At 39.9% G+C, this 22,367-nt stretch overlaps 1 protein-coding gene and 1 long non-coding RNA gene across 3 annotated transcripts in view; one reads left to right on the top strand and one right to left on the bottom strand.

The window, feature by feature from the left end:
• LOC140203126 (uncharacterized) overlaps positions 1 to 22,367 on the bottom strand; it is a 79,716-nt gene that overhangs the window by 18,759 nt on the left and 38,590 nt on the right. The window lies entirely within an intron of this gene.
• zc3h7a (zinc finger CCCH-type containing 7A) overlaps positions 1 to 22,367 on the top strand; it is a 105,090-nt gene that overhangs the window by 54,953 nt on the left and 27,770 nt on the right. For both annotated transcript variants that reach the window (XM_072268964.1, XM_072268963.1), the window contains 8 exons: positions 7,197 to 7,277; positions 7,369 to 7,419; positions 8,342 to 8,381; positions 8,761 to 9,047; positions 14,454 to 14,670; positions 15,245 to 15,312; positions 17,960 to 18,143; positions 20,575 to 20,736. In XM_072268964.1, the coding sequence (XP_072125065.1) occupies positions 7,197 to 7,277; positions 7,369 to 7,419; positions 8,342 to 8,381; positions 8,761 to 9,047; positions 14,454 to 14,670; positions 15,245 to 15,312; positions 17,960 to 18,143; positions 20,575 to 20,736 (1,090 nt within the window). The remainder of the gene's footprint in view (positions 1 to 7,196; positions 7,278 to 7,368; positions 7,420 to 8,341; positions 8,382 to 8,760; positions 9,048 to 14,453; positions 14,671 to 15,244; positions 15,313 to 17,959; positions 18,144 to 20,574; positions 20,737 to 22,367) is intronic.

Raw genomic sequence — 22,367 nt, 5'->3', positions numbered from 1 at the left:
GGCTCTGGGGGAGGCCTTAGGCAGTGAGGAGAAGAGATAAGAGACCAGTGTGGGGAAGAGTAGAAAAGGAAGTGGGGGGAATAATTACAGGAAGGAGAAATCTGTGTTCATGTGCTTCGATTGGAAGCTACGTGGATGGAATATGACATTTTGCTCCTCCACCCTGAGAGTGGCCTCATCATGGCAAAAGAGGAGGCCATAGAATAACGTGTTGGCAAAGAACTGGTGGATCGAAGTCATGGATGCGGCAGAGGATGAAATGTCGGAGAGCTCCATGACAGGCAGAGGAGAGAGGGGCCCGGAGCTGTGGCAGAGACTGAGGTAGGGCCGCCAGATATCTCCACATAGAGGAGAGGGTGACATGTAGACTGCGGAGGGAGAAGCGGCAGGGAAAGCAGTCAGTTGAGCGTAGGTACCTGGAATCCTCAGTGGGTCCGGACTGGGAGGTCTGGAAACACAGCTGCAAGCCACGTGGAATAAGGTGGTGGTGAAGACAAGTTCCCAGAATAGATGCGCAGCTGTGGTAGCGAGTCTGAGTACTTGGTCGAAGAGTCGGGTGGACAGCAGAGATCAGAGGAGGAGCAGAAGGAGAGGATCTCATGGAATTCCCATCAAAGAGACTATTTAAACTTCTTCAGGCATCACCCAAAGAAACTTTTGCAGTGGAGCAGAAAATCATTAGCACAAGAGACTCTGCAGATGCTGGAAATCCAGTGCAACACACACAGTGCTGGAGGAACTCAATAAGTCAGGCAGTATCTATTGAAATGAAAATTATACTAATCATACTACAGTACTATAAAACTGTCTATTAGTTCCTAATAGCTATCAACGGAGGAATTCAGGTGTCTGCTGTCGAGTATGGGGTGCCTAGGGAGGGGTAGCCCCTCTAGTGAAGGGACTTGTCATGCACGTTCTGAGGCAGCTCACTCACCTTTGGTCTCTACCAGACCCTCAGCTCTCACCTATAGCTTCAAGTAGTTGTTTGAATGCTACAGCAGCCACACACCAGTACGCTGCTTTGACAGGCAGGCTAAATCAGGTGGGCTTCATATCTTGGTGAAGTAGGAAAATATCTGTTCTAGCATGTGAAGTCAGCTCTGGTGGACTGGGTGGGTGAGATCAACAGTGAGATCCACTGGCCAAGAAGACAGTTCTTCAGCACCTCATGGAGAGCAAAGTGCATGATAAGGCACAGACGAAGTCATGGTTATCCACTGCGACAGGGAAGGCCCCAGTTTGTGACGACTACTTGTGCCACTGGACCTGGACTTTTGAGATTGAGAGGGTGGAACTGAAGCAGTACAACAATTTTTCCACTTTTTCACTGTCATTGTTGGATATGACAGACAACCAACATGCTGCCATGTTCTTTGATTGACTGTAAATGAGCAACATTAGTGCAGATACCTAGTGCAGATATGGACTGCCTTCATGCAAGTTTTCAATAATTGCATCCTCTGAATTGTCGTTTTCATTGTAACATTCAAGATGATTGTCAATACCTTCACATTATTTGTAGTTTCTAACTTAAAGTAATGAAATCACTTTATTTTCACTCCCAGCTATTTCTGGCATCTCCAAGCCTGAATGGTTGAAACTGCAGTGAGCAAAACAGTTCTGAATTGTCTTCCTGCTTATTTCTTGCCAATTATCAGTGACAAAAATCACTGATTTTTTTCTCCCCCCAAACACAAACAGTTCGCTCTAAGCACTGTGTAGTGTCTAATGCCCACACAAGTTCATGCAACTGACACTAGTTAGAAACTGTTCAGCAACAGTCTCCTCTCCCAATTAATGGCATATTGTCCCAAATAAGCAAAGGGAATACCTACTATTTTCTTAATTAGTCTTTATTCTTTAAGAGTTGTCCCAAATGAGTGGCTGCTCCAATTAATCGATAGACCAATTCACTCGAATCCACTGTATAATTCAAATTGCATGCGAAGTGTCCAGCACAGGTCAATAGTAAACAGTTAGTTGTCCAAATGGTGAGACCTCGGTGATTGAAGGGTCTCACAGCCTGGGGAAGGCAGCTGCTAGCTAGTCTGGCAGTCTTAACTCCTGTTGCTCCTGTAGCTCTTTCCTGATGGTAGTGGGTCAAAGAAATTGTGGGATTGGTGGTAGGGATCCTCTACAATGCTTTGGGCCTTTCAGAATCAGGTCTATTATCACCGGCATGTGACGTGAAATTTGTTAACTTAGCAATACATAATCCAGCAGAGAAAAAAAACAAATAAAGTAAAAATAATAATAATAAATAAGTAAATCATTTACAGGATGTGTATTTTGAATATATTAAAAGTGTGCAAAAACAGTAACACTGTATATTTAAAAAATATACAGTGTCTGAAGATTCAATGTCCGTTTAGGAATCGGATGGCAGAGGGAAATAAACTGTTCCTGAATCTCTGTGTGTGTGCCTTCAGGCTTCTGTACCTCCTACCTGATGGTAACAGTGAGAAAAAGGCATGCCCTGGGTGCTGGAGGTCCTTTATAATGGACGCTGCCTTTCTGAGACACCGCTCCTTGAAGATGTCCTGGGTACTTGGTAGGATAGTACCCAAGATGGAGCTGACTAGATTTACAACCCTCTGCAGCTTCTTTTGGTCCTGTGCAGTAGCCCCTCCATACCAGACAGTGATGCAGCCTGTCAGAATGCTCTCCACGGTACAACTATAGAAGTTTTTGAGTGTATTTGTTGACATGCCAAATCTCTTCAAACTCCTAATAAAGTATAGCCGCTGTCTTGCCTTTTTTATAACTACATCAATGTGTTGGGACCAGGTTAGATGCTCAGAGATCTTGACACCCAGGAACTTGAAACTGCTCACTTTCTCCACTTCTAATCCCTCTATGAGGATTGGTATGTGCTCCTTCGTCTTACCCTTCCTGAAGTCCACAATAAGCTGTTTCATCTTACTGACGTTGAGTGCCAGGTTGTTGCTGCGTGGCACATTCCACTAGTTGGCATATCTCACTTTTGTACACCCTCTCGTCACCACCTGAGATTCTACCAACAATGGTTATATCATCAGCAAATTTATAGATGGTATTTGAGCTATGCCTAGCCACACAGTCATGTGTATATAAAGAGTGGAGCAGTGGGCTAAGCACACACCCCTGAGGTGCGCCAATGTTGATCGTCAATGAGGAGGATATGTTATCACCAATCCGCACAGATTGTGGTCTTTTGGTTAGGAAGTCAAAGATCCAAGGAGGTACAGAGGCCCAGGTTCTCCAACTTCTCAATCAAGATTGTGGGAATGATGGTATTAAATGCTGAGCTGTAGTCGATGAACAGCATCCTGACATAGGTGTTTGTGTCGTCCAGGTGGTCTAAAGCCTTGTGGAGAGCCATTGAGATTGTGTCTGCCGTTGACCTATCTATAACGCTCCCAGTAAATGTCACAAGTAGGGGTCGAGGGGAAACCCCAGTGATCCTCTGGGTAGTTTTTACTATCCTCTGTAGGGTCTCGAGCTTCAATGCCTTGCAACTTCTGTACCATACAATGATGCAGCCAGACAGGGCACTCTCGATGGTGCTCCTGTAGGAAGATGTTAGAATGGGGGTGGGGAGCCTTGCACGCCTCAATCTCCTCAGAAAGTGTAGATGCTGCTATGCCACGTTGACTAATGAAGAGGTATTGTAGATCCAAGTTAGATTGTTCATTATGTGCACAGCAAGGAACTTGGTACTCTTCTGTCTCTCCATGGCAGAGCCATTGATGTGCATGACTTGCGTCTTCCTAAAGTCCACGATCATCTCTTTTGTCCATATTGAGACTCGGGTTGGTTCTCACACCAGTTGACAAGCCTCCATACCTCCTCTCTATTATTGTTGCTGATGAGGCCAACCACCGTTGAATCATCTTTAGCTGGAACTGGCAGTGCAGTCATGAGTCAGCAACATGGACAGCACACAGATTGAGCACACGGCCCTGGGGGTACCAGTGCTCAGCGCGATGGAGCTTGAGATGTTGCTGCCAATTCGGATTGACTGGGGTCTTTCCATCAAGAAGTCCAAGGTCCAGTTACTGTGAGTGGTAACACACACAAAGTGCTGGTGAACGCAGCAGGCCAGGCAGCATCTCTAGGAAGAGGTGCAGTCGACGTTTCGGGCCGGGACCCTTCGTCAGGACTAACTGAAAGAAGAGATAGTAAGAGATTTGAAAGTGGGAGGGGGAGGGGGAGATCCGAAATGATAGGAGAAGACAGGAGGGGGAGGGATGGAGCCACGAGCTGGAAAGTTGATTGGCAAAAGGGATACCAGGCTGGAGAAGGGAGAGGATCATAGGATGGGAAGCCTGGGGAGAGAGAAGGGAGGAGGGGAACCCGGAGGGTGAAGTGCAGGCAAAGAGTTATAGTGAGAGAGACAGAGGGGGAGAAAAGAGAGAGAGAGAGGAAAAAAAGGGGGGAAAAATAAAAAATATATTTAAAAAAAATTAAATAAACAAATAAGGGACAGGGTTTGAAGGGGAAGAGAGGCATTAACGGAAGTTAGAGAAGTCGATGTTCATGCCATCAGGTTGGAGGCTACCCAGACGGAATATAAGGTGTTGTTCCTCCAACCTGAGTGTGGCTTCATCTTGACAGTAGAGGAGGCCGTGGATAGACATATCAGAATGGGAATGGGACGTGGAATTAAAATGTGTGGCCACTGGGAGATCTTCCTTTCTTGTGATTATTTGAGTTACTGTCACCTTCCTGTGAATTTGAATCATTCTGACCATTCTCCTCTGTCTTCACCCATTAACAAGACATTTTCGCCCACAGAATTGCCTCTCACTGGATTATTATTTTTTTTTCACCATTCTCTAAGCTCTGGAGACTACTGTATGTGAAAATCCCAGGAGAGCAGCAGTTTCTGAGATACTCAAACCACCCTGTATTGCACTAACAATCACCCCACAGTCAAAATTACTTAGATAAGATTTTTTTCCCAACTGAACCTCTTGATGCATGATTTTATGCATTGAGCTGCTGCCACATGATTGGCTGATTCGATACTTTCATTAATAACCAAGTGTACAGGTGTATCTTATAAAGTGGCCACTGAGTGTACTTTCACTTCACTGATATGTTCACAGATTTTTTCTTCATTCCCTTATGATGTAATTTTCGCATGCTTCATTTTTGCATTTTATTAACTAGGTTGTATGAACACTTGCCCACATTATAATTATTTTAGTACTCAGAATGAATTGAAGAGCTAGCTTTTCAGTTTAACATCTGACAAGTGTTTAATTCATCACCCTCACTGGCTGATAGCGATAGGAAGTTTTCTAAGCAATGTGTTATTTTACTTTTCCTGAAAAAACAAACAGAAATAGTGGCCACACATTTTAATTCCACATCCCATTCCCATTCTGACATGTCTATCCACGGCCTCCTCTACTGTAAAGATGAAGCCACACTCAGGTTGGAGGAACAACACCTTATATTCCGTCTGGGTAGCCTCCAACCTGATGGCATGAACATTGACTTCTCAAACTTCCGCTAATGCCCCACCTCCCCCTCGTACCCCATCTGTTATTTATTTATATACACACATTCTTTTTCTCTCTCTCCTTTTTCTCCCTCTGCCCCTCTGACTATACCCCTTGCCCATCCTCTGGGATTTTTCTCCCCCTCCTCCTTTTCTTTCTCCCTAGGCCTCTTGTCCCATGATCCTCTCATATCCCTTTTGCCAATCTCCTGTCCAGCTCTTGGCTCCATTCCTCCCCCTCCTGTCTTCTCCTATCATTTTGGATCTCCCCCTCCCCCTCCCACTTTCGAATCTCTTACTAACTCTTCCTTTAGTTAGTCCTGAAGAAGGGTCTCGGCCCAAAACGTCAACTGTACCTCTTCCTAGAGTTGCTGCGTTCACCAGCAACTTTTATGTGCGTTGCTTGAAATTCTAGCCTCTGCAGATTTCCTCGTGTTTTAGTTTTCTGTTGGTTGATTGAAGGTCTTACCCTCCATCTAGTCCTTCATAAGGTATCAGTCAAATTTTAAAATGATAATCAAAGTGTATAAAATGCATTCAACATTCTGAAGTAGCTAGTTCCTCGATAAACTACTTGGTTCAATCTTCTGTCTTCATTAGTATCCTCTCCATTTCTCAGAGCACATTTCCATGCAAGTGCAGGAGATGCAACACCTGCCCTTTTTACAGCTTCCATTCTCAAGGTATGCAAGCACTCCCTCCGGATGCAACAACGATTGTCTTCAATCTAGTGTGCTCATATTGTCGTCTCTTCAATGGTAACCCAAACACAGATTGGATGACTACTTGCACAACAGCTCAGTTCAACTAATTTGCTGTGATTTTAATTCTTCATTCCATTTGCACTTTTTCCACCTATCTCTGGCCTCTGTACCATCCCAATAAAGCCCAATATAAATGCAAGCAATAGTTTCTTGTGTTCAATTGACAAGATGCAACTCTCAACAATTTTAGATAATCACTTTGAGTTTGTATCACTACTGGCCAGTATGATGAAAGACCTGTAATGTTAACTCAGCTTTTCTCTCTCCACAGATGCTGCCTGGCCTATGAAGTATTATTTCAAATTTTGAGCGTTCTGTTTGTCCTTCCGCTGTCCAGCACTTTTTCTCTTCTCTGTTCTTTATCATTTCCTCCAGAAAGATTAAAAAAAAGATGAGCTTTATTTGTCACTTGTACTTTGAAACATACAGTGAAATGTGTTGTTTGCGTCAACTGTCTGAGGATTGTGCTGGGAGCAGCCTTACCTGTGAAGAGCAGACTTTTGCAATCCCGCATCAACCAGCATCAGCACAGCGGGTGCTTGTCTATTCAGTATCTTTTGAGATCTCTATCACAGACACTCTCTTTTGTTTTCTCCACTCTTCCTCCTCCTCTGCAACATAAAAATTAGTCCTGATGGAAGGTACTAAACCTAAAACATTTCACTTTGTTTCTTCCATCACCGGTACTACCTGATCATAAACACGAGAGATTCTGCAGATATCCAGAGCAACACACACAAAAACAGTTGATGCTTTGGGCTGAGACCCTTCATCCGGACCTGACCTGCTAAGTTGCTCCAGCATTTTGTGTGTTGTTCTGCCTGATCTACCTGAATTTCTAGCAGTTGTACAATTTTTGTTGATCAATATAGAACCATCAGTCTTTTGGTAACAGTCCTGCCTTTAAATACAAAACTAAAAATATGTTTACAATTATATTTCAGGACGATGTTGTAATAAAATTAACCCAAGAGTTGGCTCAGAAATTAGGATTAAAAATTCGGAAAGCATATGTTCGAGCTCAGGTGAATGCACTTTATACTTTTATTTTCATCTATTTTCCAGTTCAAATCTTTTGGACTCATAATTAATTGAATGATTGTCTTTTTCTTGCAGCCTCCATTAATTGCTGTCAGTTCCATTACTTCTGCTGAATCTTCTAAACAAGTAAGGGTATTCTTTTAGGCTGCTTAATTTTCTCCCTTGTATGTGTTAATTGTGCAGGAGGTACAGTATGTCGGCATATTTTGGCTTTACCTGCTTCATTAGTGTATGTTAACTTCCAAGCTCTGATTTTTTTTCTTCTTGATGATTTCTCAAAGATTTTAGATGTTAACATCTTACTGTGACAATTGCCTGATTAATAACAGGTACAGAGTTCCTCAACTAAATCTGTAAAGTTTGCTATTCTAAATTGGAAAGTTTATTTTTACATAGTTATCATAATAGTTTGGTATTAGATTTTATTTTTACTTTAGCCCTTCGAGCTGTGTCGCCCAGTATTCACCTGATTTAATCTTAGCCTAATGGTACAATTTACTGTGACCAATTAACCTATGTACTGCTATGTCCTTGGACTGTGAGAGGGAACTAGAGCACCCAGAGGAAGTCCACGCGGTCACAGGGAGAACGTACTAACTCCTTACGGGCAGCGGTGGGAATGGAACCCATGTCATCTGTACTGTAGAGCAGTGGTCCCCAACGTCGCCTCTGATCTGGGCCGACATTTACGTGCCGGGCGGCACCTAATTAATTAGCTTGTTTATTTTGGCTTTTTTCTTAAAGATGTGCTGGGTGCATTCCGGCTACCGCTGCACTGCTGCATTCTACGTATCCCGGTATTGGTCCGCGGCCCGGAGGTTAGGGACCACTGCTGTAAAGCATTGTGCTAGCCAATACGCTACACCATGCTGCCCCACATTTGTGGATTTAAGTTTGTATTGGTTTCTGAAAATACCCCATAATATCTACACTCACCATGATGCCAATTTAAACTGTACATGTGCAGGTAATCCATACCCCTGTCTGTGTGTGTGTGTAAGCGCCTCTTAAACATTAAATAACATTTTAATCTCTATTTTCTCCATAGCCCAGTAATGGTTCAGGTTCAGTTGAAGATATTGAAACAGGTAAAATGAATTTTAATTTTATATTCCTATAAACTCTGCAGAGGTTTGGGGAGTAGTAGAGTTTTCTCGTCAGTAATATGTACATGGTATTGGTATTTACTAATTTTTACTATTTTTAATATTTAATATTTGTAATCCAGGGAGTGGGAAGCACAGAATGAAATATCGCTGTGATGATTGTACGTTCCAGTATCAATTGTTTGGCGACAATAAATTATAAAGTATAAGCTATCTTCTGACATCGTATTGCATATAAGAGTGACACACAGAGGTTGCTAATATGTAGTAAAATGCACGTGAAATGTTTTCCCTTTCAGTATTAACAAAAACTTTTTCCAATGTTAAATCTTTGTTGTTAATGTTGCATCCTCTCTTGTAGATTTTCCAGGATTAAGTCTTGAATCTCCAGTTTGTGTATCTGTCTCTTCGGATGAAACCCCTCAAGCAGCGCGTGAATCAGCACCAGTTCTAATTGTTCCTAATTCTACGTCGCCTCCTGTACATCTGTCCGAGAGAAACAACCCTTCCACTGCTACACTGATGAATGGAGGAGGGGTACCTTATCCGCTGTCTGAGTCATGCTTAGATTTTACTGATGGAGACAAAATAGGAGAGGACCTGGATGAGCTGCTAGATTCCATGTCTGCTTTAGAAGAAACTCCTGTGGTAAAATATAATGTATTTTAGTAAAGGCTAACGTTTCAGTAAATTGAAGGATTAGCAAACATTTGTTAGTGTGTCATTAATATCATTAATAGTTGAGAACTAGAATATAAAAGCAAGGATGTAATGTTGAGAGTTTAAAAAGCACTGATGAGGCCTCACTTTGAGCATTCTGGTCAGTTTTATGCCCCTAACTAAGAAAGGATGTGCTAACATTGGAGAGGGCTCGAGGAGGTTCATGAAAATGATTCCGGGATTGAAAGGCTTGTCATATGAAGAGTGTTTCACGGCTCTGGGCCTCTACTCACTGGAATCAGAAAAAAGAGGGGTGATCTCATTGAAACCTATTGAATGTTGAAAGGCCTTGAACAGAGTGGATGTGGAGAGGATGTTTCCTACAGTGGGCAAGTTCTAAGTCTAGAGGACACAGCCTTCGAATGGAGGGGCATCCTTTTAGAATGGAGATAGAAGGAATTTCTTTAGCCAGAGAGTGATGAGTCTGTGGAATGCATTGTCACAGCAGCTGTGGAGGCCATGTCATTGGGTATATTTAAGACACAGGCTGATAAAATTCTTACTTAGTCAGGGCATGAAAGGATACAGAAAGAAGGAGGGACATTGGGGCTGAGAGGGAAATTGATCAGCCATGAAGAAATGGAGGAGCAGAGTTGATGGGCCGAATGACCTAATTCCACTCCTATATCTTATGGTCTTATAATTTGTAAGCGCTGAGCGAATATAGAATTGTAAAAGCATAATATAGAATAAGGTATTTTTTTTAAACACTGGTTGTCTTTAGTTCTGGAGAGTATTTTAGTATCAGGATTTATCTGGAAATCGGAAAGTAACTTCATGAGAAAATTAAGTACGTTGGAATTGGCAAAGGTCCCAGGTTTTAATCTGTTGTGCCTATACAGAACTACAACTGACCTTATCATTCCTGGGCCTACACTAAGTGATCATCTTTCTTTTTTTGGATGCTGTTCCGTATTTGAGGACTGGCTTAAACTTTGTGCTTTTGCTCCAAACACAACTGCTGATGGTTGCCTACCTTTGTGAACATGACTTGAAGTTCCAGAATGCTGCCAGCTTCCATACCAAGTGTCACAGCATAATTCTTCTTCCAAAAAACTTCTCAGTTTCCACAATGTTTTAGGATTTAGCATTCCTTTAGTTGCCAGTGTCTGGAGAGGGTAAAATGTCACAGCCATAGAGGTTTCTCTGTTAGAGCAAGCTGGAGTATGTACCGACAGGGGATATCAAGTTATGTTAGATATTGGAACTGGCTAGAACTTCAGCAACAGGAATTAATATTGATAATTAGTGTTCCAAGGAGAGTGCTAAATCCACATTATACATTTCTTCACATATTTGAAAAACCTGAGTTTAAAGTTCAAAGTAAATTTATAATCAAAGTACATATATGTCACCATATACAACCCTGAGATTTGTTTTATTGTGAGCACACTCAGTAAATCCCAGAAGCATAATAGAATCAATGAATGACTGCATCCAACAGCGCAAACAAACAACCAATGTGCAAAAGATAAAACTGGGCAAGTACAAAAGAGAAAAACATAATAACAAATAAATAAGCAATAAATATTGAGAATATGAGTTGAAGAATCCTTAAAGTGAGTCTATAGGTTGTGGGAACAGATTATTGATGGCGTAAGTGAAGTTGAATAAAGTTCAACACCTTATATTCCATCTGGGTAGCCTCCAACCAGATGGCATGAACATTGACTTCTCTAGCTTCTGTTAATGCCCAACCTCCCCTTCGTACCCCATCCGCTTTTTTATTTATTTATTTCTCTCCCTCTCCCTCTGCCCCTCTCACTATACTCCTTGCCCATCCTCTGGGCTTCCCTCCCCCTTTCTTTCTCCCTAGGCCTCCCGTCCCATGATCCTCTCCCTTCTCCAGCTTGGTATCCCTTTTGCCAATCAACTTTCCAGCTCTTAGCTCCATCCCTCCTCCTCCTGTCTTCTCCTATCATTTCAGACCTCCCCCTCCCCCTCCCACTTTCAAATCTCTTACTATCTCTTCTTTCAGGTAGTCCTGATGAAGGGTCTTGGCCCGAAACGTCGACCGTACCTCTTCCTATAGATGCTGCCTGGCCTGCTGCGTTCACTAGCATTTTGTGTGTGTTGCTTGAATTTCCAGCATCTGCAGATTTCCTCGTGTTTGCGTTGAATAAAGTTCTCCCGTTTAGTTCACAAACCTGACGGTTGAAGTGTAATAACGATTCCTGAACCTGATCCTGTGTGAATCCTGAGGCTCCTGTACCTTCTACCTGATAGTAACAGCAAGAAAAGTGCATGTCCTGGATGGTGGAGGTACCTGATGATGGATGCTGCTTTCTTGCAACAGCACTCCATGTAGATGCACCCAGTGGCGGGAAGGGCTTTACTCGTGATGGACTGGGCCAGATCCACTTCTTTTTAAAGGCTCTTTCGTTCAAGGGCATTGGTTTTTCCATACAAGGTTGTGATGCAAACAGTCAATATACTCTCCACCACACATCTATGGAATTTTGTCAAAGTTTTAGATGTCATTCTGAGTCTTCACAAACTTCTAAAAAATTGGAGGTGCTGCCATGCTTTCTTCGTAATTGCACTTACCAGCTGGGCCCAGGATAGGTCCTCTATAACACTGAGGAATTTAAAGTTGCTGACCCTCTCCATCTCTGATCCCCTGATGAGGACTGGCTCATGGACTTACAGTTTCCTCCTCCTATAGTCAATAATCAACTCCTTGGTCTTGCTGACATTGAGTGAGAGGTTGTTGAGGGATCACTCAGCCAGATTTTCAATCTCTCTCCTATATCCTGATTTGTCACCACCTCTGATTCAGCCAAGGACAGCAATGTTGTCAGCAAACTTCAATTATAAAATGAATAACAATCAATAGACATCAGGGGCAGTATGCGTAGGAACATGCTGTGGATGTAATCTTAGCATGTTCGATGTGAATTCTCTGTCTACTGTGAAAATGCAACAAAATAGAATTCAAACTGAGATACCTTTAAATGTTCAGAAAATTACAATTGGAAAAGCTTGTTTGTTTTCCTTGAAATGAAGGAGACTGAGCGGGAACTTGAAGGCGGTATACAAACTTCTGAAGAACATAGGTAGAGTGGGTAGTATCATTCCAAACTAGAGGGCATAGGTTTAGGTTGAGAAATAAAAAGGTTAGAGAGGATCTGAGGATTTTTTCTACCCAAGTGGAGATGCCCTACTGAGAAGGTGGTGGACACAGGTCCCTCACAACACTTGAATTGCCAAGCCACAGAAAGCTACAGATTAAGCACTGGTAAATTAAATTAGTGTGGATGGGTTCTTCAATGGTTGATGTGCTGATGAGCTTGTTTCTGTGCTGTGTGACTTTATGACTAATTGTATGCAACCTAAAATTCTGCAGTCATTTAAGTTGCTGTTTGCATTTCAGTGCTGATTAAATGTGTTCTTGGCCACTTACTGCTAAGGAAACTTCTAGTTTTGTTACAAACAAGAGAAAATCTGCAGATGCTGGAAATCAAAGTAATACACACAAAATGCTGGGGGAACTCAGCAGGCCAGGTAGCATCTACGGAAAAGAGTAAACAGTCAATGTTTCGGCCAAGACCTTTCATCAGGGCTATCTTGATCAACAAAACCACATTATAACAGGAGCTGCGTAATTAGTTCAATAAACACTTTTGATGTTGAGATTATACTTCTGCTGGAGGACAATGAAACATTTTGTAATTGTAGTTGCAATTTTACAATGTCCAGTGGACCTCTTGTTACTGCATTAGTGATACCATTCTGATTACACACGCTCCTCAAGTGTTTTGATGCTGCAATGATGCTGCTTCTCACTACACTCCAGATGTGTCTTGTAGATGGCAGATCAGCTTTGGAATGTCAGGAGGTCAATCACTCATTACAATACTAAGCCTTTGACCTTCTCTTGTATCCACAGTATTTACAAAACTGGTCATAAGTATTTCACTAAATTAGTAGTAGCAATTTTCATTGTCTACAAATGGTTAAAATATGCACTGTATTGCAAAAAGCATACATTGTTGAATTCACAATCAATAATACTAGCTTGACTCTATTAGTAACGCATTTTTCTCTTAATTAGGAAATTATGACAATGTCCAGTGACTGACATAATTTTATATGCAGTAAAATATAACACCATCTTCTTGCTTGAATGAATGTATCTTGGTAGCATTCTGAGCATTATGACCTCATTTCTCGTGAGCAAGAAATTCTACAGTTGTATTGGCAAGCGCTCACTTCTCAACTAACATTGCCAATGAAACAACCCTTCTGTCATTCATTTGCTTTTTAGGTTGTGTTTATCCCCAACAGTTTAAAACTGAAATATGTAACTATATGGCCCGAAATGTGCCTGGAGCAACCTTGTAGAGGTGGGGTGTCCTCTAAAGACTTAAATGCCTCCTGGTGTCCTATGAACTTTCCACTCATCTGCAAGACACAGTTAAAAACTTGTCACTTACCAACAGCATTCTATAATTCAAGCATTAAAAAAAACTGCTGGAGGAACTTAGCGGACCAGATGGGGACACTGCATCAGGAGGAATAGCTCAAAATGTCTACCTTCCCTTCGTCTCTCTACCTCCACAGACACAGTCTGATCTGAGTATCTCCAACAGATTTTGTTTTAGATTATAGTGCCTACAGTTCCTGTATCTCTTTAATTAAATTAATTTCATGTGCAAAAATTAACTGTAGCATCTTGTAGAAATAATGTCGTTGGATGTCTGAAAAAAAAAGATTTACTGCCTGTGAAGTACTTTGGGATACAGCATTACCGTATATAAGACCATAAGACATTGGAGCAAAATTAGGCCATTCAGCCCAACGAGTCTTCGCTATTTAATCGTGACTGATTTATTATCTTTTTCAGCCCATTCTCTTGTCTGCTCTCTGTAACCATAAGCCATAGGGGCAGAATTAGTCCACTTGGCCCATTGGGTCTGCTCTGCCATTCAGTTGACTTGTTACCCTTTTCAACCCCATTCTCCTGCCTTCTCCCCATAGACTTTGACACCCTTACTAATCAAGAATCTAGCAACTTCTATTTTAAGTATGCCCAATGACTTGGCCTCCAGAGCCATCTCTGGTAATGAATTCCACAGATTTACCATTCTCTGGCTAAAGAAATTCCTCTTCATCTCTGTTCTAAAGTGGCATTTTTATATTCTGAGGCTGTGCCCTCCAATCCTAGTCAACTCCACTATTGGAAACATCCTTTCCACATCCACTCTATTTAGGCCTTTCAATATTTGACAGGTTTCAATGAGATCCTCCTATAAAACAAGTTCTTTAGATGGCTTATTGTTTGTAATTCTTTTGGTCAAGTTAATCTGATTTGATTATCACCTTTAATTGCAGGAAGTTCAAGGAAGTGTTTCAACTAGCTTGCCAGCCAGCCTGCCTTCTGGTATTCCTTGTCCCAGTTCTGTCCTACCACTCCAAGTTACAACCAGTAATGTTCCTTCAGTGACTCTTCCATCTGTCTATTCACTATCTATGAATATGCTGCCATATGATACTTTTGTCTCCAGAATGGATTCTTTAGACTCTTTACCTATTATGGAATCTCAAAGAGGTAAGAATTGTTTATCAAATTCACATCTAAACTTTGACAATGAGCTTCCATAATTCCTTTGTTTCAAAATTAAATAAAAGTTGTTATCCTCAAATATTAAAGGTGTTCTGCTCAGTTCAAAGTTGAAAATTCAAAATTCAAAGTAAATTTATTATCAAAGTATGTACATCCTATACAACTTTGAGATTCATTTTCCCTACAGGCACCCACAGGAAAACAAAGAAATCCAATATAATCCATGAAAAAAACACACATAACAAAGACCAACAAATATGTGTAAAAGAGGACAGATCATCCAAAGAATTAAAAAGTAAACAAATTATACTGAGAGTTGAATTTCAGTGTGAGAACGTGTCTGAATACATTTGCTGCAGCTGTTTTTGCAATATGATTCTTGTACATTCATAGCTGAGAGATTATTATTGAGGACTTTTACTTTAGACAAGGAAGCAAAAAATTTGACTATTGATCCAGTGACATAAATTTGCATTCTCCCATGGCATTTGACAATCTAAATTCAAGCAGTTAAATAAAATCAATGTTTTCTTATCTTTTCACTTTTCCTCTTTGGCAGCAAAACCTTCAGATATTGGAACTGGGGTCGGAGCACGGGGACACAGTAGTTCCATTTCTTATTTGCCTGTGAGTAAATGAATAATTTTCACTTGTCTTATCACTGATAACGTTTGATAGATAAACAGACCAATTAAACAAAATGGGTCCTTTTGTTTAAGTTTTGTTTTATTTAAATAGTGAGCCAGAAGTAGGAAATAATTGTCTCTTAAAGATAGAACTATCCATCAAAAGATTTTGCTTTTCTAACAGACCATCTTGTCATACAAGACATGCTTTTCTGTCTTGATTATATCCTAAATGAAATTGTTAAACACAACCTCTCTGACCATAAGGCACAGAAGTACTACCACTGATATTATAGCAGAAACAAATTTTCAGATGGATACCAAAGCATGCTATGCATCCCTTAAAAATAATTCAGAATAAATCCAATGAGAAGGATTCATCAAATGCCTGAGTTCAGCGAATGAATAGAAAATTTCAAATAAAATTTGAGGTTTAATCATTTGCAGACAATAAACTGAAGGATGGATGTGAGGAATAGTTAAACAGATTAATAAACTCATCTGACAGATATCAAAAGAAGTTTATTGAGGAAATGTATAAAGCAATAAATTCTGGGTGGGAAGAATTGTGCTGGTGAGAATTTTAAAAGGGGAGAGAGGAGCTATGATAAAGATTTTGTTCTTTTAAAAGTATTAATTCTTGGTTTTGTACATAAAACTGTACAATCCAATAGCAAAGATGTTCTAGTAATCCTAAACAAATTACTGGTTGACTTATTTTTGGACTTCTTTTTCATGACTGCTCTATTTAAAGATGAACATAAAAATACAGGATAAGTGCAGATGAAATTTAAGTGAATGATAACATAGATGAATTCAGTGTAGAAATGATTTTTTAAAATTGGGACACAGCAATAGGTTGTGACAAAATAAATAGACACTTTTGCCAATGATAACCAGTGATTTAAAATTATTTCTTCCCAGCACTCTTTGAGTATAAATGTCAGGAGAGATAAAATGAAATTATTTCTGTGCAACAGGTTGTTACACTCAGTGGGTGTAGAGTAATAATTCTCAACATATCTGATTTTTTTTTAAAGGGCATGTGGAGTAAGTGTAGAGAAATCGAAGTAATTAGCTCTTTAAGGAGCTTTTTATTGGACCAAATTTTCATTAATCTTATAGGAAAAGTTTTGAAATGAAAGATGCTACATAAATGCAGTTTTCTTTTTGCAGTATTGGTCTGCCTCTGTGATAGATGACAGGAAATTAACAGAACATGAGGCATTAAGGTTCCAGCAAGCTGAAGTCAAAGCGTGTAAGAGGCAAGGAACCTGCTAGAAAGAGAAACAAGAATTGCCAGGATGGGATAAAGTTAATCACAAAACAATTATAAGGGAAAGCTTACTTATAACAGTAGAGTCCATCTGTGGAACAGTACCCTATCACGAGGTTGGAGGAAGAAGACGAGAGTAAGATGTTAAGCAGGTGTTGAATCTTGGAGGAAAAGGCCGAGGAATCTTTTGTTTTCTGGCACCCTTTTTGATTTATCTTTGTAGATGAATTTGATAGCATGGCTTTAGCTTTTTAAAGACTTGATTTTTGCTTCTTGTGATTGACAGTAAAATCGTAGCCAAAATTGTCTCAAAAGTGGATAAACCAAATCCCCTCCCCTCCTGAGAGCGAGTAGTCATTGGCATGGCATAGCCTGTGTGTCATTCAGTAGAGGCAACTTAAATGTTTATTGGTGATGCCACTGCAGATATCATTATGATCTTATTTCTCTACTTGAATACTTTGTCAAATATGGGGCAGGATGCATTGATTTTTAATTTGAAAATAAATCAGATTTTTTTCTGTCACACTGTTTGCTGTTAAAGCATTACTTGTTAGAATACAATGCACCCTTTCATTACTGATTAGTTGCATTCTCAGTAAATGGCCCATTTTACAAATTTCCCCTAGACATTAACCCTAGACAAAAATTGACATAATCTGTTGTTGCTTTCACATTTTGAGTTTATTTTTCATGAACAGCCAGATAACCTATTGCTGTGCCTACTTCTTATGAGTTAATTGTGTCTCACTTTGACTCAGTTGCTGCTAGATGGTCCATTCAGTATTGTTCATTCCCCACTTTAATGCTGTGTTGATGGCTGGCTACTTGTATAACACTTTTAAGATGGAGTTAAATGTTAGCCAAACCAGGTAAAGGTGAAAGCTACTCTCCCCAGATGGGGAATGAATAAATCAGATGCTGTTTTTTTTAAACAGCCATCTGTTCTATCTTTTGTGGTCATGATCATTAACTGAATTTAAATTTCACAGCTGTGTGCAGGATTTGAACTCTTACCTTGAATTAGTAATACAGTAATTTAGCTACATTTACCCCATGTAAATGGATTATTTATTTGTAAGTCTTAAATCATTACACTTTGAATTATAACATTGTTATTCTTTGAGAGATTTTCTGGCTTTCAGTTTTAAATGAAATAATTTTGATTTACATCGCATTAAGACTTTCGAATACTTCTTCCATTTATAATTTAAAATCGAAACATTACATCTTATCCAGCCATCAAAGAACACCCTCACCAGAGCAGTGAAACATGCCATTTACGCCACGGTTAAACATTCACAAACTATTTATTTGCAGTGTTATATTTTCTGCAAGGTTCAAAGAATTTTATTTTTGTGTTTTTTAACAGCGAAATAGTACAAGTAGCCTTTTCGTTAGTAACAGCAATATAGGAGTTATAGGTCAAAACGGAAGTGCCTTTTCAAGAGGAGCAGAAATGGGAACAACTGAATTATCCATGCAACCATTTGGTGGAAATCCACTGTCAGAAACACATGAATTTAAACAGGCCTGTTTGTCTTGTTTCAAAATAGGTGAGAAAAATCTTATCTTAGTTATATTATTCAAATCTTTTCTATTATTGAAATAAATATTATAAGTGCCACTTGCATGACTCCATTTATACTTGACCAATGAGATGTACTACTTTGTATCTCTACCAGCAGGCAAGCATTTTGTGTATCAAGGAACACTTTTTCAATTCTCTAAATAAATGTGGGGTGAGAGTCTGTCCCCATTCAGTAGATAAAATAACTCAAGCACACAGTTAATTTCAAGTGAATTATTATAGTCACCCATCAAAACTAGTGATTTTGATTTTGGACAAGCTATTTTATTGTTTTAAGTGGCCAAGAACTCTCATAGGTATTGATGAGGTCAGACAGAATTGTGTCTTCTTTTATTTTTTTGCTGTGCTGTGTTTGTCTGTTGTACCACTTCCAATACTTCTCTCTATTTTTATCTTGGCGGGTTCATCATAATCCCACGAGTTATGGGCCTTTATTATCGTTTCCACCATGATTTGCCAACTCCACATTACTACATTAGCGTAATCATCACAGAATAAAGAGGGAGAAGGAAACATGGCAATCCTTTGGGAAAACATTCTCAGGAAATATTGCATTAAAATGACAAAATAATGAGAAGAATTAAAGTGCCAAGATTTACTTATACTCTATATTATATTACTTTACTCTATATTATATGAAAGATCCAAAGCACATCTGCTAAGCTGTCCTACAGCCGAGTGACACAATGAAATGATTGTAAAATAGTTAATTTCTCAAGTTTGATATACATTTAGTGCTAAGAAATTAACAAATAGCATTAATCAGGTGGCCATTTGCAATAGTGTGAAAACACCTGTTTGTCAATTCTAGAATGGGACAGCTCATTTAATTTTCAATCTAATACTGAATTGTGAAGCTCTATCAGTGGAAGGAGGGCAACAAAAATGAAGTGGTTCTATTAGCTGAGGTAAAGTAAATAAGAAGTGAGTGTTTAGGTTAATGTTCTGATTATCAGACAAATGATTAAGTGCAGTGCACATTTGCTTCTGATTACAAATTGTTTAGCCACTTGATGTGCTAAGCATTTTGTTTGAAGTCTGCTTTATACAGACCGGTATCGCAGTTTTTGTAATTGATTTTACACATGTTGATCTGCCCATACCTTTCTCCAAACTATTGAAAATACCAATGCTCCAGCTAACATCGCACATTTGAAATAATTGCAACTTTTGTATGGATGAAGAAAATGACTTGTATTTCTATAACAACACACACAAAATGCTGGACCGACTCTCAGGCAGCATCTATGGAGGGGAATAACCAGTAGGTGTTTCAGGCCGAGTTCTTCCATCATTTGGTATGTGTTGCTCTAGCTTTCCAGCATCTGCAGAATCTCTTATATTTATGGCCTGCATTTCTATAGTATAGTACTGTGCAAAAGTCTTAGGCACGTTTGTTTATTTATTTGTTTGTTGAGATTCAGCGCGGAATAGGCCCTTCTGGCCGTTCGAGCCACTCCGCCCAGCAATCCCTAAATTTGATGCTAGCCTAATCACAGGACTGTTTACAATGACCAATTAGCTTACCAACTGGTACGTCCTTGGACTGTGGGAGGAAACTGGTCCCGGAGGAAACTCACCTCACACGGAGAGACCATAGAAACTCCTTGCAGGCAGTGGCAGGAGTATACCTAGGGTTCCTAAGACTTTTGTACAGTACTGTATTTGTCAACATGGAACAGAGAGCAAGTTTGTAAATCTGGCAGGAGCAAAGGATGTTGGGAATGATGAGGGTGGAGTGCTGTGGGAGGTGTGTGGGACAGGTGGTAGAGAAGGAGTGCCAGGGCAGGTGCAGACACACCCAGCCCTGAGACTCCAGGCAAGATCATTTGATTCCAAACAATTGGTTAATTGATAGCTACAGAATATATTTCTAGTGCTTCCCACTCCCTTCCCCTTTTCCCTACCATGATTCCCCTCTCCCTGCCCCCTTCCCACTTTCAGTCCACAATAGAGACCCATATCAGAATCAGGTTTATCATCACTCACATATATCATGAAATATGTTTTTTTGCAGCAGCAGTACAGTGCAATACATAAAATTACTACAGTACTGTGCAAAAGTCTTAGGCACCTTGGCTATAGTTATATATCCCTAAGACATTTGCAGAATATGGTACCATTCGCAACTATTGGCTGCCTTAAGTGGTTAACAACTAATAAAATATCGCTGTCCTCATTTGAAATACTTCAAATAGTTAAGTGTTAAATTCTTGTCATCTCTTAGCCTGATACGGTGAAATATTAAAGTAGAACTGGCTGCTAAACTGTACTGTGCAGTATAGAGAACAAGGTTTAACCACAGCACGAGAAACGATTCCTTGGCTATGCCTTGAGAGGAAAAACAATTTTTTAAAAGAAGTTCTTTACTATGTCAATCTTTCCACTGCTTTCAGATCCCAAAGGATTGACTTACACCTATACGGGAGAGGGAGAACATAAATGTAAGAAGGATATTTTAATTGGTCGACTGAAGAATTCCGATGATAGGTCTTGGAAGAAGATACGACCTAGGCCAACAAAAAATCAGTATGTGGGACCCTATTACATATGTAAAGGTGAGGAGTTATTAGATAGTATATACATAAAATATATAGCTCATGATAGCTTCTCACATGACTTGGAAAGCAGAATTAGACGTAAAAGTATTGGCTGCTTTAAGCATTTCCTGATGACCACTCACAGCCTTCTGCTAATTTATATTACACCACTTTTGACACAAGCTCATAATTCCCAGAAAATACAGCAGGAATGATGATGGTATTGTCAGATGCTTAAAAGTCAATTTTTTGAATGTGAATGTTGCTGTTAAGATTACCATTGATTGCCTAACCCTGGTGACCATCAACAAGATGGTCCTTCGCTTTAGTGGTCATGAGGTTGATCAGCCTCCTGTTATGGAGCCATGGAAAACAGGACAAAGAACAGAACGTGACCTGATCACACAATGCACTTCCTAATCTCCATCTCCACTGTGGCTACTGGGCTGAAAAATGGGTCTATTCATGTAATAGTCTTTTCATTTTAAGTCTGAACAGATTCCTTTTTTCAAAAACAAAAACTTGTAAGATGCTTTGCATTGTAATTCACAGTAGTACTGCCATTTTTAATAATCCTTCATGGAAGCTTCACTGGGTTTTTCTGCTTTTTTTTTCCCCTAATCTTTCATGTTTTAGCTTCATACCTATTTTACATTTACGCCTGAGTACATTTCTGTGTTGAACACAGTACAAACATGTCTCCTTGTCTTTGTCTACAATCTGCAAAGATAATGGCAGTCAGGGTTGACTTGTTTGCTTTGGTATCAAGGCAATGAATTGATAATTGACTCCTTGCTCTCAAACTCAACAAAATTTAAAATAAATTGTGTAAAGTTACTTCATCTTGATTCCTTTTTGAATGTAAGCAATAGATCACATTTAATGTTGTCCGAGTCTCATAGCCAGGTTTTAGGATCCAAAAAATAAAAATTCAGATCTTGGTGGTACATATTGTTTCTAGCAGAATTAGTTTGTTTTTGATGTTGCAGTTTTATTGTTGAATTAAAACATTTCTAAATGCTGGTATGTATCATCAAGATCTGGATTTTTTATTCTTTACTTCTTTAAGACCAGGTTATGCGATACAGGCAACATTAAATGTGCTTCAAATCCAGATGAAAGTCTAGATATTTTGGCTATGCTGTGAGGCTATGAGCAACAAATTTACTTTTTTTTGTTTTATTTCATCAAGATGCCACGGGGTGGCACAGTAGTGTAGTGGTTAGCGTAATGCTTTATTGTACTGGTGACTGGGATTCAATTCCCACCGGGGAGTTTGTACGTTCTCCCCGTGACCACACGTGTTTCCTCCGGGTGATCCGGTTTCCTCCCACAGTCCAAAGACGTACCAGTTGGTTGGTTAATTTGTCTTTGTAAATTGTCCCATGATTAGGTTAGGATTAAATTTGGGGTATTGTTGGGCAGCGCGGCTCGAAGGGCCGAAAGGCCTGTTCCGTGCTGTATCTCAATAAATAAAAAATAAAGACACACACACCGTGTATGTACGCAGAACTCAGCAGATCAGGCAGCATCTAGGGAGAGGAATAAACAGTCCAACATTTCAGGCTGAGACCCTTCATTAGGATTTCATCTGTCTCAGCCTGAAACATCAATAAACGCTGTCTGACCTGCTGATTTCCACTGGATTT

The sequence above is a fragment of the Mobula birostris genome, chromosome 9 (assembly GCF_030028105.1).
Source record: "Mobula birostris isolate sMobBir1 chromosome 9, sMobBir1.hap1, whole genome shotgun sequence".
Classification (NCBI taxonomy): domain Eukaryota; kingdom Metazoa; phylum Chordata; class Chondrichthyes; order Myliobatiformes; family Myliobatidae; genus Mobula; species Mobula birostris.
Note: the sequence above shows the minus strand (reverse complement) of the source record. Positions and strands in the feature narration are given on the sequence as shown.